The 27,038-nt window shown below is 38.1% G+C and overlaps 1 protein-coding gene across 1 annotated transcript in view; it reads right to left on the bottom strand.

Annotated features, from left to right (window-relative positions):
* Window positions 1–2,866: 2,866 nt before the first annotated feature.
* The window catches only part of LOC150086631 (TNF receptor-associated factor 3-like), a 214,147-nt gene continuing 189,975 nt past the window's right edge, over window positions 2,867–27,038 (bottom strand). Inside the window, exons 13-15 of the mRNA XM_090372210.1 lie at window positions 21,656–21,916; window positions 4,462–4,656; window positions 2,867–3,199 (exon numbers count right to left, since the gene is read on the bottom strand). Coding sequence (XP_090228336.1) covers window positions 2,867–3,199; window positions 4,462–4,656; window positions 21,656–21,916 — 789 coding nt within the window. The remainder of the gene's footprint in view (window positions 3,200–4,461; window positions 4,657–21,655; window positions 21,917–27,038) is intronic.

Genomic DNA, 27,038 nt, shown 5'->3' on the forward strand with positions numbered 1-27,038 from the left:
TATAAGACACTCTGATTTACTGGCCCACTCTATTTCCCTGTACAGTTCCTTATTATACTCATCAGAGTCATTAGGCCTATAGCACACTCCTACTCTCAATTTTGATCTCCCAATGTTTATGTCACACCAAACTGACTCCACACTGCACTGTCCAGCGATGTCGACTGGCTTCACTTCCTTGGTTTTTATGTGTTTCTTAACTAATAGCATAACACCTCCCCCCTTCCTATCCTGTCTATCCTTTCTGTAGACGTTGTACTCCCCAAATTGCAGTTCCGCATCCCTTATATCTGTGTGACACCACGTCTCTGATATCCCAACAATATCTGCCTTTGATGTTTTGAGCAATACCTCAAATTCATCAAATTTATTTACTAAACTCCTAGCATTGGTGTACACGCAAGTATACCCGCACCTGTTTCTATTCTTAACTACCCTAACACAACCCATGTGTTTACTTGTGCCGCAATGGCTCCCAGCAGTCTCTGAAATACCATGCATCTTGTTTTTCAGGCTTCTGCTCATTCTAATAGAAGCAAGGCAAGAATCTCTTTCACCTCTGCCAGTGGCTACTGTCAATCTATTGGTCTTTGTCTCCCCCCAAGCTAGCAGTTTTCCGACCCACCTAACACTGCCTCGATAGCATCAGCAAATATTCTTGCACCCTTTCTATTTAAATTTCTATTTCTATATGAGTGATTAAGGATTATTTATTTATTTTCCCTTGGAAGATGTAAAATAAGTCTTACTTCCCTGCATTGTTTGGTCATTCTAATACTAATTAAACCATTAAAAATAAAAATAACAATTTTTATATTTAAACTTTTTCAATAGGTGTATGTCATGGCATATAATATAGATAAAAATATGAAAATTGTTTGATAAAAAAAATCTTTTATTACACATAAAAACAAACACCACTTAATTAAAATGAAGTAATCATTACCATACTAGAATATTTGGGCTGAGAGGTGGCAACTGAAGTTTAACATTGACAAATGTAAAGTGCTGCATATGGGAAGCCGTAACCCCAGAGTAACATATCAACTGTGTGGTACTACACTGAGAGAGGTAGAGAGTGATGGGGGTAATAGTGCAGGCAGATATGAAGTTTTCTGAGCAGTGCAGATGGTCTACAAGAGTAGCCCATGGTGTCTTGTCAATGATGTACACAAATTTTTCTAGCAGGGATAAGGAGGTGATTATCCCTTTGTATAAGGCAATGGTCAGGCCACACCTTGAGTACTGTATACAGATCTGGAGGCCTCATTTTAAGAAGGATGTAGAGCTGCTGGAATGAGTACAGAGAAGGGCAAGATTAGTGAATGGAACAAAGGGTTGCTCTTATGCAGAAAGGCTTAAGTTTTGCAAATTACAGTGTCTGGAGACTAGGCACCGGTGAGGCCATCTGATAGAGGTGTATAAAGTTTTGAATGATTTGAGCATGCTCAATGCTGATGGGATTCTTCCTCTTGCTCAGAATAATCACCTGAGAGGGCATAAATTCAAATTGAGGAAAGACAGATGCAGGATAGATGTGCGGAAATTTGCCTTTAGCCAGCGGGTAGTTGGCTGGTGGAACAGACTTTCATCCCTTGTTGTGGAAGTTGATAGCTTAAATAAATTTAAGGCTCAGCTGGACAGGTATTTCGAACGAATGTAGGAGTGAAATGGGAGTGGTTTTTTTTTTTTTTTGGCTGATGCTGCATAAACTTGCTTTCTTGCAACATATGCCTATGCTAATGCTAATGCTAAAACATTTGTTCAAATCACATCATCTTTAGCTGACATGTTCTGCAAAAATTAATTATACAGGGTGTCTCAAAAATATTGGTACAAACGTTTAGGGGAGGTAGATAACATCTAAAGGAATGTGAATCGCATAGGAACCCATAATCAGAAACGTCACGGGAAAGTAGTAGCAGAGGCACAAGAAGCAGAAATGACACAAGACAGTAATTAGCAGCAAACATTTATTTGACATAATATTAACAATGGAGTATGAAATGGATGCATTTCATGATGTTATAACAGATGCTCGAAGGTTCCACCATGAGACGCGATGCATGTGTGACACCAACGCAGCATGGATTGGCGGACACGATCGAACACACCTGGAGTTTCTTTGACAGTAGCAGCAGCGCAGAGTCTCGCCACGAGATCCATTTCCGTCTCCACAGGCGATTTATACACAATAGATTTGAGGGCCCCCACAGAAAGAAATCAAGGCTCGATAAATCAGGTGAGCGTGGGAGCTAGGCAACTTGTCCACCACGGCCAATCCATCGACGCCCAAAACGCCTGTTCTAATGGTCACAAACACACCTTCCATAATGGGCAGGCGCCCCATCATGTTGAAACCAAATGTTGCGTCTCACATTTGCTGGAACATCATCAAGTAACCCTAGTAGAACTTGTTCAAGAAAGATTCGATATTTAGTGGAGTTCATGCGGGATGGTAACAGGTATGGGCCGACTAAGCAGTCACCGACCATACCTGCCCACACATTTATTGCGAAGCGATGTTGTTCCGCATGGGGGCGCACACCATGTGGGTTGTTGTGAGCCCACACATGAGCATTGTGCTGATTGAATAAGCCTTCCTGAGTGAAATAAGCCTCATCCGTGAACAAAACATTGAAATTTTCCCTCTCGCGAACTGATGAACAGCGCCATCTACCAACTTACGGTGACGTTTCCGGTTATGGGTTCCTAAGCGATTCACATTCCTTTAGATGTTACCTACCTCCCCTAAACGTTTGTACCAATATTTTTGAGACACCCTGTATAACGTTTAATAATATGAGGTAAAATAATCTTTGGTAAGTAATTAAAATATTGATAAAATAATGGACGTATAACAAATTTAAGAACAATAATGGCATACTTGATGATTGAAAGGCCATTGTAGCAGATAATCAAATTCCCCTTTTATCAGCCATATACAGCAATTGAATTGCAAGTCCTTAACAGAGCCTTCTGTAAGCTGCACTCTTAACTTAAAACCTGGTCTTCCAGTATAGAATGGAGGACTCCATAAGTTGGGAATGATACCATGAATTACTCTCCAAAGACTATAGAAGTCCACCATCCACAAAAAAACTCCATTTTCTTGACCTACAAAAGATCCCAATTTCCATGTAAAGCTAGCACCACTCTCAAGCACCCTCATCCTGCTTTCCAATTCAGTACTGTCACACTATTTAAAAGAAAAAAGACTGAATGAATTTTCTGATGAAAAAATCTCTTGCATAAGATTAATATTACAGCATACAAATAATAATAAAATTGTGAGTATAAATAACAGCATATATTTTTAAAATGAATAAGAACTAGGACTACAGAGAGCCTTGTGTATAGTTCCTGTTCTATTATATTAAATAGACTAATGATTTATATTTTAATCAACTGACTGAATTTTTTCAAAAAATAAATGCAGAAATACGTTGTTCACATCATATATAATGGATATACATGAAGATCTTTCCACTCTGAAAATGTATTGTGATATCAACAGGATAACCTCAGTGATTTTCATCAACTGAGGTTTTCCTGTTGATATCACAATACATTTTTAGAGTGGAGGGGTCTTCGTGCCACTCCCTGATGAAGCACCAGTAAATGCTGAAATATACTCAAGTGATGAGAGAAGCTTCCATTTAGAAAGTGAGCAATTTTACTACTCATCTTAAACTTAACATATACTTCATGAGACAACCTTATTTCTCATTTCATAGCTATATTTTGATGGGCTAAAAATTAAGGACATTTTGTTTTACATATTCTCTATTATATTACAGTATAGTAGCATGGGATTCTAAATAACCTTAGTATAAGATTGACAATGAAAATTGAGCAAGACAAAATAAATTTTAATAAATTCTACTCTAAAAAAAAATAGTTACCATTAATTTTATGAATAAAGTTACCCTTAACTCTTAGTATAAGATAGTATAACAATCTTATAAAAAACATTGGCGTTTTACTGGCTTTATGACCAGTATAGCACAGTCTATACTGATCATAAAGACTGTTGATATTGGAATAAATATTGCTATTCTGCAGTCTTTATTCCATCTTGTGTTCTTTAATGTTACATGTTAAAGGGCACAACATTATACACTAGCCATAAGTGAACTAAATATAGAATGCTAGTTGAGGCATCAGCATACTAGATCTTCACCAATTTCTTTGGAGAATAAGCCCAGAGTTACTCACAGGTCCACCAGTATGAAAGCATAAGCAGATAATTTGGATAATACTGATGACTGATCACACTTTGCCAAATTATGCTAAAACAACTTGAACAGAGCACAGAAATGAATTCTAAGGTGTGTAAGTGTTGGTTCAAGGTGGCATGCAGTGTGCGTGCATTTTTGTTATCTTAATTCAGCAGACAACAAAAATTGAGCAAGACAAAATAAATTTTAATAAATTCTACTCTAAAAAAAAAATAGTTACCATTAATTTTATGAATAAAGTATCATTATATACATATGGGCTGCTGTCTCCAATTCCACAGATTTCTAGACAGTTATCACAGTATTCGTTACGAACATCACTTGGTTGTTGAAAGAATGACTCATTTTCAGTGCTTGGATCAATTATATGATCCAATTCAGTTGAGTGAACTTGGTCCAGGATAGCCAGATGAACCTAGTAATGAAATAACAGCAGCATATAGTATCAAACAAATTTCTTCATCACTTATCTATTAAATAGATTATAATGCTGTACAGATCAGCAATTCTCTTAATAGATGACAAAATGCAATGATGCACTATATGTAAATAAGGGATAAGTGTAATAATTTCATAGTTTAAATGAAATACTATAGAGGTTTTTGATTGTTAAAAATGTGCATGGCTATATTTTGATATCGGTAAGGGAAAAATCAAGGATATTTTGTTTTACATGTTACAGCATAACATGCGATTCTAAACAACTCTAACCCTTAGTAAACATTTTATTTTTTACTGTTGTGTAATGTTATTAATAACGTTACACAACAGTAAAAAATTGAAACAATTATAGTGCTAACAACAGCATCCCTATAGCAGGTATATTAGTATTAGCAATATGGTGCAGGGAAGCCACAGGTTGCTGCAATGGAAAATAAACAATGTAGGTAACTATCCAGTTGACCTTTGTATTTCTTCAAACTGTCACATCAACTACCTGCAGAGGCAACCTCTGCAATCTAGTCTAAACCTCTTCCCATGTAATTTGAATTTGTGGTCCAGGGTAGGCACTGTGTGGAATGGATTTGACATGGTGGTTCACCAAAATCATCAAAATAAGAGTTAGAAGAAAAGTAGGATACTAGTAAGTTGACTTTATCTTTAGCTGAGGATGCAATAGAACCATCAAGTTGCAACAGAGGTGAGAGTACAGATGGACAGAAGTCACAACTAATAGTTTTGGCAAGAATGCTTGGCTACATTTGGACAAGAAGTAAGTTTTATATCATGTTCAAATTAGAGTTTGAATTGATAAACTGATACGAGCTTTAGTGTAGAGAGAAAATGAAGCTGGAGATTTGAATACAAGACAATTGTAATATTCTATCTTCTTACCTTGGACAGCCTTGGCACAAAACTGGAAACCAATGTTTTCCAATAAATATTTTATTGGAAATACTGAGCCTTGTTGCTCTTTCATTTACTAAAAATAAAGATTTTATGGTTGGAATGTGGAATAAAGGATTTCATCCCAATATTAATTATTTCACTGACAGGATCTGAGTGAAAATTAAGATCAGATTTAAAACAATAAGCCAACCACAGAAAACAGCAATAGAAATCGTATATATGCTGATACTACATTGCTTAGTATTCACTAGAATGTTTGCTGACATGCTAATGATTTTGGAATTTTTTTTCTTAACATGTTTCTTGTTAACATTTGTTTCCTTTAATTAGTATTGTGGGATCAAATATGGTTGTGGGAAGTGTTTGGGGTAACTGTTAATAGGTGGCTATCAACACCCACATACCCTACCTTCCATCTGGTCTAGTGGTTTTGAGTACAAGGTGTGGTTATTAAATGAGACGTGCAATAAAATAAATATAATGAAATATTTCGTACCTTACAAGTTATCCCCCTCAGAATAATTGCATTGGCCTTGCAAACACTGTTCCATATGTTTCTTCCAAGCAAAGAAATATTTCTGGAGGTAATCTACTGTAAGCCCTTAACACTTTTTTTTTTTTTTTTTTTTTAGTGTTGTCGATTGACTAAAAATTGGTTCCCTTAAGTGCACTTTTCAGGTTAGGGAAGAAAAAAAGTCACAAAGGGCTAGTAGTGTCTGCTGAGTATGGTGCATGTTCATACACAGGGATTTGTTTTTGGCCAGAAACCTTCAAACAGCGCACAAGTGCTGGCAAATTGTCTTGGAGCATCAAAGTGTGCTGCAATTCAGGTCAATTCCTTTGAATTTTTTCATGCAGCTTTGTCGGAACTTCAGTGTAGTATGTTTGATTTACAGTCTCGTATGGTGGGACATATTCAGCCATAAACATGTGAAATTTCAACATCATTAATTAGATTTTTTTCAACTTCACTCCCATAGTTTCTCATTGACACAAAGGATGTTTCTTCTGTAAATATTGATGCAAAGTAGCTGTTGAGTTCATCTGCAACTTCAGCTGGGGTATCTAATACTATTCCACGTCCATTACATAAGGGTTCAATCTGGTTTGTCCTTCTCTTCTTTGCATTTATATGTCTTTACATATATGTGAAGAATTCCTCATTCCTACTCTTTGCTCTCTTTCTCAGTGATATCTCATAATCTGCCTTTGCCAGCATAACCTTTTCTGTGGCTTTATTACAGATCAATTTGTTATAGGCGTCAGTACTTTTTATTGCTCTGTAACTTTTCCATGTAGTAGTAGTAGTAGTAGTAGTGGCATGTGATGCAAGAAAGCAAGTGTATGAGCTTATGTAGCATCAGCTAAAAAAAAAAAAAAAAAAAAATCACACCATTCTCTCCAAATGCTTGTCCAGTTCCTCCTTAAATTTATTCAACCTATCAACTTCCACAACGACAGATGGAAGTTTGTTCCAGCAATCAACCACCCGCTGGCTAAAGGCAAATTTCCGTGCATCTATTCTACATCTGTCCTTTCTTAATTTGAATTTATGTCCCCTTAGGTTCGTAATCTGAACAAGTGGAAGGATCCCATCAGAATTCAGTGTGCTCAACCCATTCAAGGCCTTATACACCTCAATCAGATCACCGTGCAGGTGCCTAGTCTCCAGCCACTGCAATTTGCAGTGGCTGGAGACTAGCCACTTACCAAGGAGTCTCTTCCTTGGTAAGAGGATCCCTTCATTCCCCTCACCAATCTTGTTGCCCTTCTCTGTACACGCTCAAGTAAATCTACATCCTTCCTAAAATGAGGCCTCCAGACCTGCACGCAGTACTCAAGGTGTGGCCTGACCAATGCCTTATACAGAGGGACAATCACCTCCTTTTCCCTGCTAGCAAAATTCCTATATATCATTGACAAAACCCCATGACCTGCCCTTGCAGCCTGTCTACATTGCTCAGAAAACTTCATATCTGACTGCACAATTACTCCTAGGTCTTTTTCATTTTCTACCACCTTAAGTGTAGTACCACATAGTTGGTACGTTTCTCTGGGGTTACTTCTACCCATATGCAGTACTTTGCATCTGTCAAGGTTAAACTTCAGTTGCCACCTTTTTAGCTCATCTGCCCAAATTATCTAGATCCCTGTTGCAGTAGCACACTGCCATTACTATCATTAACAACCCTGCCCACCTTTGTATCATCTGCAAACTTCGACATTAAGCCTGATATACCTTCATCAATATCATTGATAAATATACAAAACAGCAGTGGACCCAACACCGAACCCTGTGGGACTCCACTAATAACATTAGTCCACAAAGAGCAGCGCCCACTGATTACCACCCCCTGTCTTCTCCCACTTCATCCTTTTATCCATTGTAGCAACTTACCCTTAATACCATTCTGCTCCAATTTGTACAATAGTCTTCCATGCGCAACAGTGTCAAAAGCTTTCCTGAAATCCAAATATATGATATCAAAATTATTTTTTGCATCCAGTTCCTTTGTAACCACATCATAATATCCTATCAAATTTGTCAGACAAGACTTTCCCTTAACAAACCCATGTTGTGTCTGAATTATTGCTGCAGTCTTGTCTAGATGATCCTGCAATGCATCTTTAACCAGTGATCCCATTATTTTACCCAGAACAGAAGTTAAACTAACTGGACTGTAATTACTCGTGTCACCCTTCGATCCCCCTTTGTGAATTGGGGATACATTTGCACATCTCCAGTCCGTGGGAACCTCCCCCGAGTCCAAGGATGCTCTCATAATTATGGCTAAGGGTTAGCTTAGTTGCTTTGCCACCTCCTTTAATATAACTGGATAGATCCCATCCACCCCAGGTGCTTTTCTTAAGTTTAACTTCAACAATTTCTCCTCCACTTTGCTCTCAGTTATTACAAAATCATTAAGCACCCTGCTACAATTTCTGCCATTTTCAAACCTTAATAACTCCTCATGTGTGAATGTAGATGCAAAATACTCATTGTTTGTTTGCTATCTGAGCAGGATCATCAACAGTCGAACCATCGATGTCAAATGGACCAATCAGATTCATCCTTTTCCTTTTAGAGTTTATATAAGCAAAGAAATCCTTGCTGTTTTTCTTAGCATCTTTTGCCACGGATTTCTCGTAATCTGCCTTCGCCTGCCTAACCTCCTTTGTGACCTGATTACAGACTAGCTTATATCTGCCGTAGGCTTCTGAGTCGCTTGATAATTTATATGCATCCCATGCATTTTTCTTCCCTGTTATGAGTCTCATTAGTTCATTAGATAACCATTTAGGCCTAAACCTTGAACAATATTTCTTAATAGGTATGAAACTTTTAGTAGCTTCCACGATTAATTCCTTGAATGCTTCCCACTTAGAATTTACTGTTGGTAACATTGTCAGTTGATCCCACTGTACAGAATTTAAAAACTGTCTGAGACCACTGTACTTTACGGAAGCAAAAACCCTTTCCTTTACCCCTGATGGTAATTAAATCTTTAAGTAAATCCCACATCAGTACATTGTGACCAGTGCCACGTTTATCTGCAAATTCTTAATACATGAATGATCATTGCTGATAACCAGATCAAGAGTATTACTCGTTCTGGTTGCCTCTCGAACATGCCGCTGCAGAAAACAATCATCCAATAAATCCACAAAAGTCTGACTAGTGTGTGAATGACTAACCCACAAGTTCCAATCAATATATGGGAAGTTAAAATCCCCCATTATAAGACATTCTGATTTACTAGCCCACTCTATTTCTCTGTACAACTGTTCATTGTACTCATTCGAGTCATTAGTCCTATAACACACTCCTACTCTTATTTTTGACATAAGTTTCTCAGTGCTTATGTCACACCAAACTGACTCAACAGTGCACTGTTCATCTATATCAACTGGGTGCACTTCTTTTGATTTTATGTTTTCTTAATTAACAGCATAATACCACCTCCCTTTCTATCCTGTCTATCCTTTCTGTACACATTGTACTCTCCAAATTCCAGTTCTGCATTCCTGTGTGACACCACATCTCTGCTATCCCAACAATATCCGCCTTTGATGTCTTGACCAACACTTCAAATTCATCAAATTTATTTACTCTACTTCTAGAATTGGTATATATGCAAGCATACATGCTCCTATTCCTATTCACCCTAACACATCTCATATACCCACCTATTTCATGATGACTGCCATCCGTACCTGAAACCTCCAACATCCCTCGCTCCAGGTCGCTACTTAATCTAATAGAAGTTGTGCAAGAATCACCTTCACCTCTACCTGCTGCTGTTGTTGTTGTTGTTATTTGGTTTTCAGGAGCATTAGCAACTAAGGCCATATTGCTCCATGATATGCGGTGGTCATTCCTTGACCTTTCCGCATCCTCCGTATTTGGTGGTGACGGGCTCGAACCCCGGTCTAATCAAGAAGCGTGCTACGCACTGCTGTTCCTTCCCACCTGGCTACGGAGGCGCCCCCTCTACCTGCGGCTACTGTTAAACTATTAGTCCTTGATTCCCCCAAGATATCAGTTTTCAGACCCACCTAACACTGCCTCGATAGCATCCGCAAATATTCTTGCATCCTTTCTATTTAAGTGTATCCCATCCCTGTAGAAGCAGTCTCTCCTGTTAACAAGTACAGACCAGGCTGAAAAAAATTCTATCCCTTGAGCCTTGCACAATCTTTCCAGGGCCGAATTGATCGACAAGGCTCTGATCACATACTCCCTCCTATCGTGTCTGGGCAGAATTGCAGACACTTTCAAATTCAACCCTAATTCTCGGCTTTTGTTCAACAGTGACCTGTACTTGTTAAGTAATTCTGCCGGTCTCCTACTCTTAATATCATTAGTGCCAACATGTACAACTATATCACCTTTTGTGTCCTCAAAAGATGATATCTGCTCTACAACGTCATCAACCTTTGCCCCTGGCAGACATACCCTGGTCCTGTTCCACCTATCCTTTTTACAAAGCATGTTCCCCGTTTCCCTGACAATAGAGTCACCAACAACTACTAGTTCCTGTGGGACCAGCGCATTCTGCTTTGGGGGTTGCCGCTGTGTTGCATGATGACCAAGTGCAAGCTTTGGTTTTGATGTGGGCAGCTGAGAGCTTGATGGGCCCCTCAATTTAGATCCTTCGAGGGCATCCACCCTGTCCTTCAAACTCTCATATAGGCCCATAACAATGCTAAGTTGTCGCCTGATTTCCTTACACTCCTTACATCGCGCAAACACAAAGACAACCCCCATGGCAATATCATGCTCCGTTCCAGAGAGATTGGCAAATATTTCACAAGTTGCACATTTTTTTAGGCTGTGATGCGTTGGAGAATTGCCCCCCCACCTCAGTTCTCCCCTGAGTCACAGCACTCCTGCCAGTTTGTGCCCGTTGCTTTGCTGCTCTAGTTTGGGGCATGCTATTTTAAATTAAATTTCACATGTACTTCACATGTGAAACTTTTCAAGCATACAGGCCAGTAAGGCTCCTGGGGTTGATGGCATATACCCTATAATCTTAAGGGAGGTGGCAAGTGAGTGCATTGAACCAGAGGCTAATTATAAGAGAATCACTGGACTTGGGAGTGATTCCATTGGATTGGAAAAGTCCCAGTGTATTTCCAATATTTATAATATTGGAAATTTTACAATATTTCCAATATTTATAAGTATTTCACTTGAAAGAGTGAAACAAAATGTTGCTTTAGATCTTTCCTTAATGGATGGTGAACAGCATAAGGGTGGTTCTAAGAGAAGCGGGAAATAACCAGCCAGTCGGTCTAAATTCAGTATTAAAGAAAATCATGAAGACAAAGGATGGAATTCAGGATCATTTAGGATAACTCAGCATATTGTTAGACCAAACTTGTAAAGGGAAAATCATGTTTAACTAGTCTGGTTAGCTATTTTGACAGGGTCACTCAAGAGCTGAGTTTAGGGAATAATTTCGACATAGTTTATTTGCATTTCAGCAAAGCATTTGACTCAGTCCCACATGAGTGGTTACTTTCTAAGCTGGAACAGGTTGGAATCACAGGGAAAATCCTTAGATGGATGGCTTCAAGGCAGGAGGCAGGGGTTGTGATAAATGATTATTCTTCAGTTTGAATTTGATGTAAAAAGTGCAGTTCCCCAAGGTATTAGGACCACTGTTGTTTTTGATTTTCATAAATGATATCGATGAAGGGATAGAGGGCGTGATGTCTAAATTTGCAGATGATGTAAAGTTTGGTAGAGTAGTTAATGATCACCACCAAGCAAAGCTTCTTCAGAGTGACCTAGATAGACTTCAGTGATGGTCAGAAAAATGGTAGCTATGCTTTTATCTGGCAAAGTGTAAGGTATTATTACGCTTGGTGGAATTGAACTAAAGCCAGTAGTGGAGGAAAGGGACTTGGGTACTACGATACAGTTAGACTCGAAGTTCTCCGAGCATTGTAGACAAGTTGCAAGGAAGGCCCATGGTGTCCTATCGATGATTTATCGAACAATTGCTAGTAGAGATAAGGACTTCATAATCCCATTATATAAGGCTATTGTTAGACCACACTTGGAATACTGTCTTCAAGTATGGAGACTGCATCTAAAGAAAGACATTTGGCTTCTTGTAAGGGTCCAAAGATGGGTAACTTGCCTGGTGAGATCGGCAAAAGGGCATCCATATGACGAAAGGCTTCGAATATGTGGGTTGCAGAGCTTGGAAACTAGGCACCTTAGAGGAGACTTGATTGAGGTGTTCAAGGCTCTGAGAGGCATAAGTAAAATGAATGAGGACAAAATTTTCACGGTTATAAATGATTTTAGAACCAGAGGCCATCAAGTTACATGGTAAGATGTTTAAACTGGATTGCAGGAAGTTTTATTTTAGCCAGCGAGTAATAAATTACTGGAATAAGTTACCTACATGGGTGGTAGAGGCTGACAGTTTGGGGAAATTCAAAGTTCAGCTGGATTTCTATAGGAGAAGAGAAACTCACAGGTTGTCTATTTCCTTTTCTCTTATTATTTATTTTTTTAAATTTTCTTCTTATTGTTACTTTATTTTATTTATTATTATTATTATTTTATTTTATTTTATTTTTTTGGCTGGTGCAGTATAAGCCATAGGCTTCCTTGCACCATGTAACCATTGCTAATACTAATATCATTCCATTTTGCATTTTAGTAATGCCAAGTGGAAAAAGTTGGCTGTTAATCAGGGAACAAATCGGAGATCAGTGCTGACATTGAAACGTAAGTAACAGATTGGGTGGAAGTAGTCTCTGGGGCTGTCCTGGGCAACAGTCCATCGACTTTTCAAGATAAAGCCAACAATGATAGCATAGATTCTCAGAGATTGACTACTAAGAAGGGAAATAAACTAGTGAATGTAGAGCAGGACAGTTTGGTGGGAACTGCTGATATGAGTGAGAATAAGTTTTTTTGTTTGTTGTTTGGTTTTAGGAGCATTAGCAACTAATGGCATATTGCTCCGGGGGGATATGCGGTGGTCATGAACTCGAACCCCAGTTTAATCAAGAAATGTGTGCTACGAACTGCTGCTTCTGCCCACCTGGCTATGGAGGCACTGTGAGAATAAGTTACATGGGATAAAGATGAATACAAGAAGCATGACTAGAAAAAGGATGTATCATGCACATGAGGCTGGGTCACTTGAAAGAGTGAAACAAAATGTTGCTTTAGATCTTTCCTTAATGGATGATGAACGGCATTTAATCTGCAATATTAATTTAGAGGAAGTAAGTAGTGTGCAGAGTCTTGCATCTCCGATCCAGATGTCCCCTCAAATTGAGGATAAAAACAAAAATTTCAGCCCAGACTGAGTCTGAAGAGACTAGACAGGGATTGGAGTGTGAACGAAAGGAAGAAACTTGGCCAGAGAAAACTGGTCAAGTATGTCCAGTCACGAATTTACTAATTTGCTTAGAAGTAATCTGCAAAGAATTCCTCTTAAGACAACAGCGTAAACAGAACTGTGATAGCAGAAATTCTGTTGAGATGGGGTACATTAGAAAATGTGGCCATACAGCTGGGTGTCCAAAATGAAATTTTGAAGGAGAGGGTGCCTTGTCTGCAAGGGATGGTTATGACATACGAAGGACAGGTGCGTAACTTGCAAAAAATATCATTTCATAAAGCAATGGGGAGTGAGAATTTGCAGGTAGGTAAAAGTCTGTACAGCAATGTGGTTCAAGGAGAAGAGAAGCATATATATCAAAATGGTAATGAAAAACCTAAAGAAAAATGTACAGGTGGCGGTCACACGCTTGTCATTAAAGCAAAAGAAGACTTGAGGCTAAAAAGCAGTAAGGATGTTCAACTGGCTGTTGGTAGAGCAATGTCAGGAATGCTGAAAACTGTTAGGGTTCCGAAGGTATGACAACTAGTAGAAAGAGGTATTATACTGGAATCAGAGACTGAAAAGGATATCGATGAGATAAAGAAAAATGAATGGATTCGGCATTTGGGTGTTTCATTTTCGAAGACTAAAAAACTGAGTCCAAAAATAATTATCTATGATGTTGATGAAGGAATAAACACAGAGGAGCTTTTGAATGATATATATGAGAGAAACTTGAGCTATATGAATGTAGACAGAACAGAGATAGAGCCAGAACTTTTGGATAAACAAAACAAAAACTGGATAATCGAGGTGTCCAGTTGCATATATAAATATTTGATAAATCAGGGAAGAATTTATATTGGAATAATGTCCTATCAGCTAAATTCATTTAATTTGGTCACCAGATGTTACAACTGCCAGTCATTTGGCCACACTACAAAAACTTGCAGGCGGCAAGAGACTGCTTTCAGCCGTAGTGCAAAGAGTGTACATATATATCACACTTGTCCAGATATTCATAAGCAAGTTACGTGTATGAACTGTTTAAATCAAAGAAATGAAGCATATCATTCAGTTAGGGACAGCAGATGTCCAGAATTTGAAAGAGCATGGAAATTAATAATTGAAAGAATGGACGTATCTGATATTCAAAATGGAACAAAATGGTAGCCAAAGAAGTTCAGATCGCAATTATTGTAAATATGGGAAAAGTACATGCAGCAATCATAACAAACAGATTAATGGTAAAAGTAATATAAAAATAATCCAGCTGAATGCACAATGGTCAAAAGCTATAGCGGCTGAGCTGAGAATAGCATGCAATCGTGAACAGGTTGACCTTGCGTGCATTCAAGAATCTTACGAAAGTGATGGAAAACTCATGGGGGTCTCTCTGTCTACAAAAATTTTGTCATGCAACTAGCATAATCTGCAGGCCGCAATCCTTATCTTCAATCATAACTTAGAGGTGACAAGACTGCCTTTGTTTTGTAATTCTCATGTTGTATGTGTCTGTGTTGAAAGTGAAAATGTAAAATTTTACTTAGCACCGATATACTTCCAGCATGGTGCAGATATTGAATCACACTTAGATTACATGGAACACCTGTTAGAATATCTGAAAGGACAAACAAACAGTAATTTTGTGCTTGGATTCCTACTCCAAAAATACTTTGTGGTATAACAGGTATACTGATAACAGAGGACGTTTATTAGAGGAACAATCAACCGAAATAATCTTGCAATCCATAATCCATGTGACATAAGCACTGGTTTTCCTAGTGCTTATGTCACACCAAACTGACTCAACATTTCACTGTCCATCTATGTCAACTGGATGCACTTCCTTAGATTTTATGTTTCTTAACTAACAGCATCATCCCCTCCTCCCCTTTCTATACACATTATACTCCCCAAATTCCAATTCTGCATTCCTTATCTCTGTGTGACACCATGTCTCTGATATCCCAACAACATCAGCCTTTGATGTCTTCATCAGCACCTCAAATTTATTTTATTATTATTAGCCATATGATGCAAGGAAGTCTGAGTCTTATGCTGCACCAACCAAAAGAAATTCCCAAGTTACCCTGTGTGTGTGTGTGTGTGTGTGTGTGTGTGTGTGTGTGTGTGTGTGTGTGTGTGTGAGAGAGAGAGAGAGAGAGAGAGAGAGAGAGAGAGAGAGAGAGAGAGAGAGAGAGGAATCACCAAGAAAGAGAAGGATGATGATATCCACCTCAGGATCCTGGGTTTGCCAAGCCCATATCCTCCAGATGTGAGCCCATCCTTGCATTGGTGTATATGCAAGTATACCTGCACATCTGTTCTTACTCTTAGTTACCCTAACACAGCCCACGTGTTTACTTGTACTGCAATGACTCCCAGCAGTCTCTGAAATCCCCTGCATCTTGTTTTCCAGGCTGCTGCTTATTCCAATAGAAGCAGTGCAAGAATCACTTTAACTGCTGCCAGCAGCTACTGTTAATCTATTAGTCCGTACATCCCCTCAAGCTAGCAGTTTTCCAACCCACCTAACACTGCCTCGTTAGCATCAGCAAACATTCTTGCACCCTTTCTATTTAAGTGTATCCCATCCCTGTAGAAACAATCTGTTCTGTTAACAAGCACAGACCATGTGGATTGTGCAAGGCATGAGCCTTGCACAATTTCTCCAGGGCCAAACTGATTGACAAGGCTCTCATCATATACTCCCCCCTATCGTGTCTGGGTAGAATTGCAGACACTTTCAAATTTAACTCTAACTCACATTTTTTTAAATTTAAATATTACCTGTCCATCCCCTTCAAGAATTGCACAGTTTTTTATTATTGATAATGTCTCCTTTGTATCCAAAATTTGCATCCTAGTGTTGTTAGTGGTATAAGTATCGAGAACTTTATTATTAGAAAAGAGTCATGCACATTGTTATTAGCAGTGACAAAATCATGCAAGAAAGCAAGTTTGTACAGCATTGGCCAAAAAAAGAAAAAAAAAAAACAACACCTCCTATTTCACCTATTCATTCCCTCCAACAGTTTGTCAAGCCCTTCCTTGAATTTATTTAAGCCATCAACTTCCACAACAACAGATGGAAGTTTGTTCGAGCAATTAATCTTCTAATAACTAATAAGGAAAACTTCTGCACCTCTATTCTGCAACAGTCCTTTCGCTATTTGAATTTGTACCCTCTCGTGTGTGTGTGTGGTTTGAGCAAGAGAATGAATCCCATCAGCATTGAGCTTGCTGAAACTATTCAAAGCCTTAACCACCTAAATCAAATCACCTCGCAAGTGCCTAGTCTTCAGATGCTGCAATTTGCAGGACTGAAGCCTTTCTTTGTTACATTTGTAAGATCACCCCTTTGTTCCCTTTACCAATCTTGTTGCCCTTCTCTGTACTTGTTTCAGCTGCTCTACATCCTTCCTAAAATGTAGACACCAGACCTGTATGTAGCACTCAAGATGTGGCCTGACCATTGTCTTATACAATGAGTTAATCACCTCCTTATTCCTACTAGCAAAATTCCTGTATATCACTGAGAAAACAAAATATCAGAGAACTTCATATCTGACTGCACAATTACCCCTAGATATTTTTCATTTTCCAGTACCCTGAGTATAGTACCACACAGTTGGTATGTTACTCTGGGATTACTGGTACCCATATGAAGTGTTTTGCATTCATCAATGTTAAACTTCAATTGCCATTTCTCAGCCCATCTGCCTAACTTTTCCACACTGTTGCAGTAGCATACTGTCATTAACCACCATGCTAACCCTTGTATAACCTGCAAACTTGGACATTATGCCTGATATGCCTTCATCAATGTCATTGATAAATATAGAAAACAACACTGGGCCCAACACCAAAACCTGGGGGACTCCACTAATAACATTAGTCCAAGAAGAGCAATGTCCACTGATTATTATTCTCTGTTCACCAACTCAACCATCCCTTTATCTATAGCAGCAACATGCCCTTTATGCCACACTGCTCCAATTTGCACAGCAGTCTTTTTACAACAGTATCAAAAGCATTTCTGAAATACAAGTATATGATATCAAAATTATTTCTTGGATCCAGTTCCTTTGTGACCACATTGTAGTATACAGTCAAATTGGTCAGACAAGATTCCCCCTTAACAAACCCATGCTGTGTCTGAGGTATAATTGCAGCCTTGTCTAGAGAGTCCCACATTACTTGTTTTACCAGTGACTCCATTATTTTCCAGCACATAATAGCCATTGCTGCTGTAAATTCAATTCACACATTTCCAGTCTGTGGGGATTCCCCCAAATCCAAGGATGCACTCATGATTATGGCTAAAGGTTTGCTTACTTCCTTTGCTGTCTCCCTTAATATAATTGGATAGATTCTATCAACCCTTCTACATTCTCCACATTAGAGAATGCAGTGGCAGAGATTACTGAAAGTGAAGCTTCCAAAGATGAAACTGAAGTCTACACACCTGGAGACATTGAGTCTCTCAACTGCTTTGACAGCACAAACTCAATGATCTGGTTAGAGACTTGTGAATCTGCAGAATTCCTTGGTTCTAGACTTAAATCTTCTAGTACATGGGATGTTTTTCTCATGGTACAGATGCAGAGAATGAGAACTAGTCTCCTACTTTTCTGAGGAAGATATATATATATATATTTTTTGCATTAATATAAATTATAAATGACTTAATGACCTATTTAGGAATGAGTTACAATCCTACACAGTGGAGGCATTTTACTGACTCATCAAAGAGGAGTATCAAAGGTGTGTTGCTCCACAATGGAAATAAATATAGGTCAATTCCAGTAGCTCACTCTGTACATTTGAAAGAAATATATAAAAACTTGAAGAAGTTGTTGACAAATAAAGTATGAAGAACAAGGTTGGTTGGTCTGTGCTTACTTTAAAGTGATAGGCATGTTACTTTAACAGCAATCTGACTACATAAAAATGCCTTCCTTTTTGTTTTGTGTGAGTGGGACAGTCAGGCAACGAGTTAGCATAGGGATGTCAAGGTCTGGCCAGAGGGGCAGTTTGTTCATATACCACTGGTATATGAACAAACTGCCCCAAAACTCTCCTCCTTCCACTCTTGCACATCAAATTGGGTTTGATGAAACAGTTTGTGAAAGCTTTACCTCAAGAAGATCCCTGCTTCAACTACCTTTGTACTAAATTCTCATCAATCATCCAAGAGAAGCTAAAACAAGGTATTTTTGTTGAACCTCCAATTCGCAAACTGATGAAGTCCAAGATTTTGAGGGAGCTATGAATAAAAGAGAAAAACAGGCACGGATTAGCTTCAGGTTTGAGGTTGAGAACTTCTTCTTAGGGAACAACAAGGAGCTAAGCTGCAAGAATATAGTTGAAAATATGTGGGCAAATTTCAAGAAGCTGGGCTGCAATATGAGTGTTAAGGTACATCTTTTTTACACTCCCACATTGACTATGTTCCAGAAAATCTAAGAAGTGTTAGTAATGAACAGGGTGAGAGGTTTCACCAGAACATTAAAGACATGGAAATGAGGTACCATGGGAGGTGGAATGTCATCATGATAGCTGGATGCTGAAGAGGGACTGTAAAGTAGAAGGATCTGCAAGAAAATTAAATAAATGAAAATTTGATCCATCGTAGATCAGTTTTTAAAATGAGAAGTGAGTTTTTAGTGGACTTTTTACCACATTGCTCTTTTTAATAGTGTTTTCAACATGTATATAAATATAAAAGCTGGTTGGTAAAAGTAACATTTTGTTATAATTTCAATGCACAAATTTTGCCGAAATTAATAAAAATTTGTTAAGAAATCAAATTTTATGTTGTGATTTTTGAAGAAACCTGATATGATGGAAGCAAATGGAAGTCAATTTTGAAATCAGCATTAAAAAATTATATGATTCATAAACACCCTATACTGAGAAAACATCAGTGAATTTTTTTTCAAAATGCAGAATAGTGTAACCACAGAAGCTTCACAATCTTGACCAGCTGAGTCCATGCAACTAAAAATTTCCCAATTTCCACTTTAAACTGAATGAACAAAATAATTTAGGAACTTGATTCTTTAGAAGTTATTGTTACTTTAAAAGCCTATATGTTACTTATTTTAAAATTAACACAAATGCAACTTGTTTCATTTGATGTTAATATGCACCAAGTTTTTCATTCAAATTGGATAAAATTCTTATATCTTTAAACAGGCCTATGGGGCTGGGAATTTCCATACTATAATAATTAATGATAAACACCAGCCAAGAAATTAAACTAAAAATTTACTATACAATGAAATAATATACAATGAAATGTGATGCAAATAAAAATAAAAACAGTTTTATGGCCTCCCAAAGACGCACAAGGTGGGCATTCCGTTAAGACCTATAGTATCATTTGTGGGTAGTCCCACTTATGCTTTATCTGGATTTTTAGCTGGAGTCATCTCTCCTATAGTGGGATGCTCCAGTTTAGTAATCAGGAACAGCAAGGAATTTGTGAACTTTATAAGAAGCCAATCTATAGGTGAAGACGAACTCATGATTTCGTTTGATGTGGTATCCTTGTTCACATGTATCCCCATTGAACATGGGGTGCATTGTGTAAGATCGGCCTTGGAACGGGATGATTGCTTTAGTGCTAGATCTTTACTAAGCATTGATGATATTTGTAAAGGTGTTGAATTTTGCCTTGCAAGCACTACCATGGCGTTTCAAAAAGTTATGTATAAGCAGGTCCATGGCACGGCCATGGGTTCCCCCATCAGTGCCATTGTGGCCAATTTGGCAATGGAGGAACTGGAAACTAGGGTTTTTCATCAGTTGAATTTCCCCATGCGCGAGTGGAGGAGATATGTGGACGATACCTTCACTATTTTAAAAAAGGGAAAGGAAGATGAGGTGCTCAATTTGCTCAACAGCTTTTCCACATTTATACAATTTACCTTGGAGGTGGAAGAAGCTGGGTCCCTCCCGTTTCTGGATGTCTTGGTGAGCAGAGATGGATCTAGATTAAAAACAACGATCTATAGAAAGCCTATGTGCCGTGGCCAATTTGTTCATTATAGCCCAGCACAGGCTTGTCATCATAAGAACAGTGTATCCAGGGCATTGTTGAATAGGGTGGGGACCCACTGTAGTATCCCTGAAGAAAAGGAAATAGAAATCTGCAAAGTCACGGCAGACCTCAGGAAATGTGGATACCCCCAGAGGGTCTTGGACAAATATATTCATAGGGTTGAGTCCAATCGTAGGGAGTGGCCTGCCCCTGTGGCTACTGCATACATTCCTTACTATCCGGGCCTTTCAGAACGTATTGTACGGGCATTGCGGGAGTGCCAGACTCGCTGTGTGCAACTTCCGGGTCGGAGGTTGCACACAGTGATATCCCAAGTTAAAGATCCCGTAGCCCAGGACCATACTAGCAATGTGGTCTACGAGATTAAGTGCCCGGATTGTGAGGCGTGTTATGTGGGGGAAACGGGGCGACGTTTAAAGGACCGTCTGGGGGAACACACGACCGCTATCAAGACTGCTAACTATGCGAGGTCTGCTGTGGCAGAGCATTTCTGGGAAAAGCAGCATCGGATCTCCCCTGAAGACGCGGTCATTACTGACCGCGCCCATGGATTTTGGGAACGCAAGTGGCTCGAGAGCTTGCGAATCGGTTCATCCAGTCACAATACTATTAATAGGGACAGGGGGATCCGTTTACACCCCCTGTTTGAGGCAGTTGTCCTCAGAAGGGATGACCGTTTCTGTTTGACGCGCTCCCGAGCCACTTCCATTTCCAATACGCGCATGGAGAATGTAGATCATATGTCTGATGATCACGTGCATGAGTGCCATGGACCGGCTACTTAAGGATGTGTCTTAGCACTAGTAGTATGCTGTTGAAGAAGGAGACGGCAGTTCTCCGAAAGCTCCAGGTTTCATTGTTTTATCGCTTTTAACCTAGTTTATTTTAATTAATTTTATTGCTTTTAACTATATTTTAAATTTTAAATTATATTGTAACTATAATTTAATCAGTGTTTTTATTTTTATTTGCATCACATTTCATTGTATATTATTTCATTGTATAGTAAATTTTTAGTTTAATTTCTTGGCTGGTGTTTATCATTAATTATTATAGTATGGATAAAATTCTTATGGATGTAAAGTACTACAATTTTCTTTATAAAGTCTTTAAGTATAAAGTAAATAAAAACTTACCAGTTTTTTGAATGGCCACCTTAGAGTACTGTCATTATTTCCTTTCACAACAGAAAATTTTACCTTCAAAATCTTCCTTACATTTTCTGTTTCTACTTTAAGCTTCATATGATATCCAAATGGTCCTATGTAGAAAGATGGACTTTCCCGATATGCCACATTATCTACAGTATAATCTTCCATTAACTGGCTAACATGTTGCATTTTCCATACAAATTGTTTATCATGACAAATAACTGTTTGTTCTTCTCTTTCTTTTTCCTGGATTAAATCATACAAAACAAAAAGAAACAGTGTTGATTTTTATGTACCTTTAACAAACAAAAAATATGACAAGTATCTCATACTACTGAAAAATTATAATTTTTCATAGGGTAATTACAAAGTAACTATAACTTCATTTTTCACAAGAAATGAAAACAAATAAAACTAAATATCTCTTCTAAATATCTAGAAGAGATATCTAGTTTGTTACGGATCACTTTGTAGTTGTGTTCATATCCTACCAGAAGCACTGCTGTAAAAGGAACAGAAATAACAAATTTCTCAGGTTCAGAGAAAGCACTACATGTGCATATGTTTCGGTTTAAGGAAACTAAGTAAGCAAGCACAGTGAAAGGTGAATGCATTAAAATTGAACAGCAAAATATCAAAATGCCATTCCTCACTGTCTGTGCTGGCAGCCTTGTGTTTCTGCTCTTGTATTTGCATTATTTACATTGTTATATAATTTGGAATAATTTTATTCAACTGTATAATTACTTTTCCTCTGCCTTCTTACATTATTCTATACAAGGCAATTTTTGATTAAAATGTACACTGCATAGCATTGATGTTTCATAATTTTAAATATTTAATTAATAACTGTACATTACAGTGATTAATTAATTAAATATTTAAAATTATGAAAAATCATTGCAGTGCAGTGTACATTTTAATTAGGTTAGTTATTTCTGATTACAAAACTATGTCCTACAACCATCTTATCTGAAGGCAATTTTTGCTTGATTGTCGACCAGCCAATAAAGTGCTTGTTAGTTGCCAATGAAGTCAATCAACTTTATCAATTATATTGTGTCAAAAAGGTCCACTAATCACAGAGACACAAGGGCAAGATATAAAATAAGGATGTCACTGATGTCTTTGAGTAAAACTATGGTGTTGTTACTTTCAAATTCTAGCTCCTTTTGAATTCCCACCATCACAACAACAGTTTGCCTATCACAGTGCATAGCTATATTCTATGCACTATGACAGGCACCATGGGCAAGTAGTAGAATAGTACTTGTCTCCAATGTAAAGATTGACTGCAGTAATTTCCCTGACTGGACATTGCCTAGTTTCCAAGTGCTTCAATATGCAAAACCAAAGTCTTTCATGGTCTTTCATCTTTCAAGTTGGACTTCGTGCATCATGGCCTTAGTTGCCCATGCACCATAAAAACCAAAACCAAACCAAACCAAACCAAACCAAAATCTTCCAAGTTTTCAGATAACACGAAGGTTGGCAGAGTTGTTAAATGTTGTTAAATGTTTTCTGAGCAGTGCAGACAGGCTGCCAGAGCAGCTCATGGGATTTTGTCAATGATATACAGGAATTTTGCTAGCAAGGATAGGGAGGTGATTATCCCTTTGTACAAGGAAATGGTCAGGCCACACCTGGTGTACTGCATACAGGTCTGGAGGTCTCATTTTAGGAAGGATATAGAGCTGCCGGAAAGAGAACAGAGAGAGCTATGAGATTGATGAGGGGAACAAAGGGGTGCTCTTACCAAGATAGGCATGAACACTATGGGATGTTATAGCAGCATGTCTGCACTATTCAGAAACCTTCACATCAGACTATATAATTACCCCTAGGTCTTTTTTGTTCTCCACCACAAGTGTGATACCACTCAATTTGTATGTTATTCTGGAAATACTGCTGCCCATAAGCAGCACCTTGATTTTATGTTAAACCTCAATTGCCACTTCCCAGTCCATTGGAATCAATAATAAACACTGAAAACAGCAAGGAGCCCAGAATTGAACCTTTTGATTAAATTATATACTACAACTCCACTAATAGTCCAAGAACAGCAGTAACCATTTATAACCACCCTCTGTCTTCTGCCACTCAACCAGCCCTTTATTGTAGTAGTAACTTGCTGCTAATTCCATACAGCTCCAAATCCAACCTTTCATGTGGAAGAGTGTTAAAACCTTTACTGAAATCTAATATATGACGTCAAAATTTTTTTTGCATCCAGTTCCTTTGTTACTGCATCATACTAGTTAATCAGACTGATCAGACAAGATCTCACCTTTACAAATGCATGGTGTGATTGTTGTATAACTACATTCCTATCTAGATAGTCTTGCATTACTTCTTTAATCGACCCTATTAATTTCTCTGGAACAAAAGTTAAACTTATACATCCGTAATTACTCACTTCACACTTTGAGCCCCCCATAAGAAAATCACCTGTGATTTATCCTAAGGTTAAAACATGAATATTTATGCACGAAAGGTTTGACAAAACCTTAGAGCAGGGTTGACCAACTTAATTTGTGATGCAATCTACTTTTTTTCTTCAAAATGTACCACGATCTACCATCTCAAGAATTTCATTGCACATGGTTGAAAAAGTTAATCAACACATATTGAAAAATTATGTTTATAAATTTTAAAATTAAATACGATTTAGAATTCTTATTTTAAATTCATACGTATTTAAATTTTTAATTTATGTGAAGTTTTGTGTCTTCATATCATCTGCCAAGCTTTCAAAATTGGGGATATACTGTGATAAGGCCAATCGTAAAGAATCTTCTATATGCAAGTCGCATAGCGATTCTTCATCTTTGTTTGTTTCAAACATGAAAAGGCAGATTCACGTAGATACGTGGAACCAAAACAGCAATTTAAAAGTTCACTGCATTTTTTTAGATTTGGGTACTTTTCTCAGCAAACATATCTCCAAGAGTCTTTTTCTCTGATGATCTAGTTTTTAGGAAGATATTGTTTTGCAATGTAATAATTTCACTTTCATGTAATATTTTCACCATGTGAAAAATTTCAGCAATTTTTTCTTCAATTTGTTTTATATCTAAGTCGACATTAAAAGGATAAGAAATATATTGAACAATGTCTTCAATTGTTTTAAAATCACTGAATCTGGTTTCAAAATCATCCACAACTTTCTCAATTTCAGAAACATATTTCTGTCTATTAAATTCAAAAACAGGATATTTTTGCAAATGATCTTGCATATTTTCAAAATGATTGAATTTTTTTTTTTTTTTGAGATCCTTAGCCATTGTCAAAAATTGATATTTATATTCAGAAATACTACTAATCATGTCACCCATATTTTTTCCTTGTAATTCCAAATTCAGATCACTTAATTTACTGGTAAAATCTGCCAAAAAAGGCAGATCATACCATTCCGTATCTTGTAGCTGCTGATAATCATCTTCCCTTTAATCAACAAATTTTTTAATTTCATTCAGCAAATTTCAAAATCCCTGTAGAAACTTACTCAGACTCAGCCACCTCACATCTGTGTGTAATATCAGATCTGGTTCATTTTCATCAAGTTGCATTTTGAAAAGTCTCCTTTGATGAGATTGTCAATTTGATGAGATGAGAAAGCTATATCCATAACACTTTTCGTATTTAATCTTTTGCTGGCTAATACTTGTTAGTGGATGATAGCATTAGCATTAGTAGAGGCATTTGATGCAAGAAAGCAAGCTTATGCAGCATCAGCCAAAAAAAAAAAAAAAAAAAAACCACTTCCACTTCACCCCTCTGTTCTTTCAAAATACCTGTCCAGCTGAGCCTTAAACTTATTTAGGCTATCATCAACTTCCACGACAAGGGATGGAAGTCTGTTCCACCAACCAACCACTCGCTTGCTAAAGGCAAATTTCCGCACGTCTATCCTACATCTGTCTTTCCTCAATTTGAATTTATGCCCTCTCAGGTGATTATTCTGAGTGAGAGGAAGAATCCCATCAGCATTGAGCATGCTCAAACCATTCAATGCTTTATACACCTCTATCAGATCACCTCGCTGGTGCCTAGTCTTCAGACACCGTAATTTGCAAAACTTAAGCCTTTCTTCGTAAGAGCACCCCTTTGTTCCATTCACTAATCTTGTTGCCCTTCTCTGTACTTGTTCCAGCAGCTCTACATCCTTCTTGAAATGAGGCCTCCAGACCTGTATACAGTACTCTAGGTGTGGCCTGACCATTGCCTTATACAAGGGAATAATCACCTCCTTATCCCTGCTAGAAAAATTCCTATATATCATTGACAATACACCATGAGCTACTCTTGCAGCCCGTCTGCACTGCTCAGAGAACTTCATATCTGCCTGCACAACCACCCCCAGGTCCCTTTCATTCTCTACCACTGTCAGTGTAGTACCACAGAGTTGATACGTTGCTCTGGGGTTTCTGTTTCCCATGTGTAGTACTTTACATTTGTCAATGTTAAACTTCATTTGCCACCTCTCAGCCCAACTGCTCAACCTTTCCAGATCCTGTTGCAGCAGCATAGTGTCAGTAGTGTCCTTGACAACCCTGCCTACCTTTGTATCGTCTGCAAACTTCGACATTAAGCTTGATATACCATCATCAATATCATTCATGAATACAGAAAACAATAATGGACCCAACACTGAGCCCTGAGGGACTCCACTAATAACATTAGTCCACGACGAGCAGTGTCCATCGATTACCACTCTCTGTCTTCTCCCCCTCAGCCACCCCTTTATCCACAGCAGCAATTTTCCTCCAATGTCACACTGCTCCAATTTGTGCAGCAGTCTTCCATGTGCAACAGTATCAAAAGCCTTTCTAAGATCCAAGTATATAATATCAATGTTATTCCCTGCATCCAGTTCCTTTGTGACTGCATCATAGTATCCAATCAAATTGGTCAGGCAAGACTTCCCCTTAACAAAACCATGCTGTGTCTGAGCTATAACTGAAGTCTTGTCTAAATGATCCTGCAGTGCTTCTTTAACTAGTGCCTCCATTAATTTTCCTGGAACAGAAGTTAAGCTCACAGGTCTATAATTGCTTGTGTCAGCCTTTGATCCTCCTTTGTGAATTGTGGTCACATTTTCACATCTCCAGTCTGTGGGTACCTCCCCTGAGTCCAAGGAAGCTCTCATAATTATGGCTAAGGATTTGCTTACTTCCTCTGCTGCCTCCTTTAATATAACTGGATAGATCCCATCCACCCCGAGTGCCTTTCTTGTTTATCTTCAACAATTTCTCCTCCACTTTACTCTCAGTTATTACAATATTCTCTAGCTTACTGCTAGAGTTGAATACACCTCTGGCTTTCCCCTCTCTAAACAACTCCTCATCTGTGAATGTCGATGCAAAAT

The sequence above is a fragment of the Mastigoproctus giganteus genome, chromosome 4 (genome assembly GCF_048544385.1).
Source record: "Mastigoproctus giganteus isolate SK-2022 chromosome 4, ASM4854438v1, whole genome shotgun sequence".
Lineage (NCBI taxonomy): Eukaryota > Metazoa > Arthropoda > Arachnida > Uropygi > Thelyphonidae > Mastigoproctus > Mastigoproctus giganteus.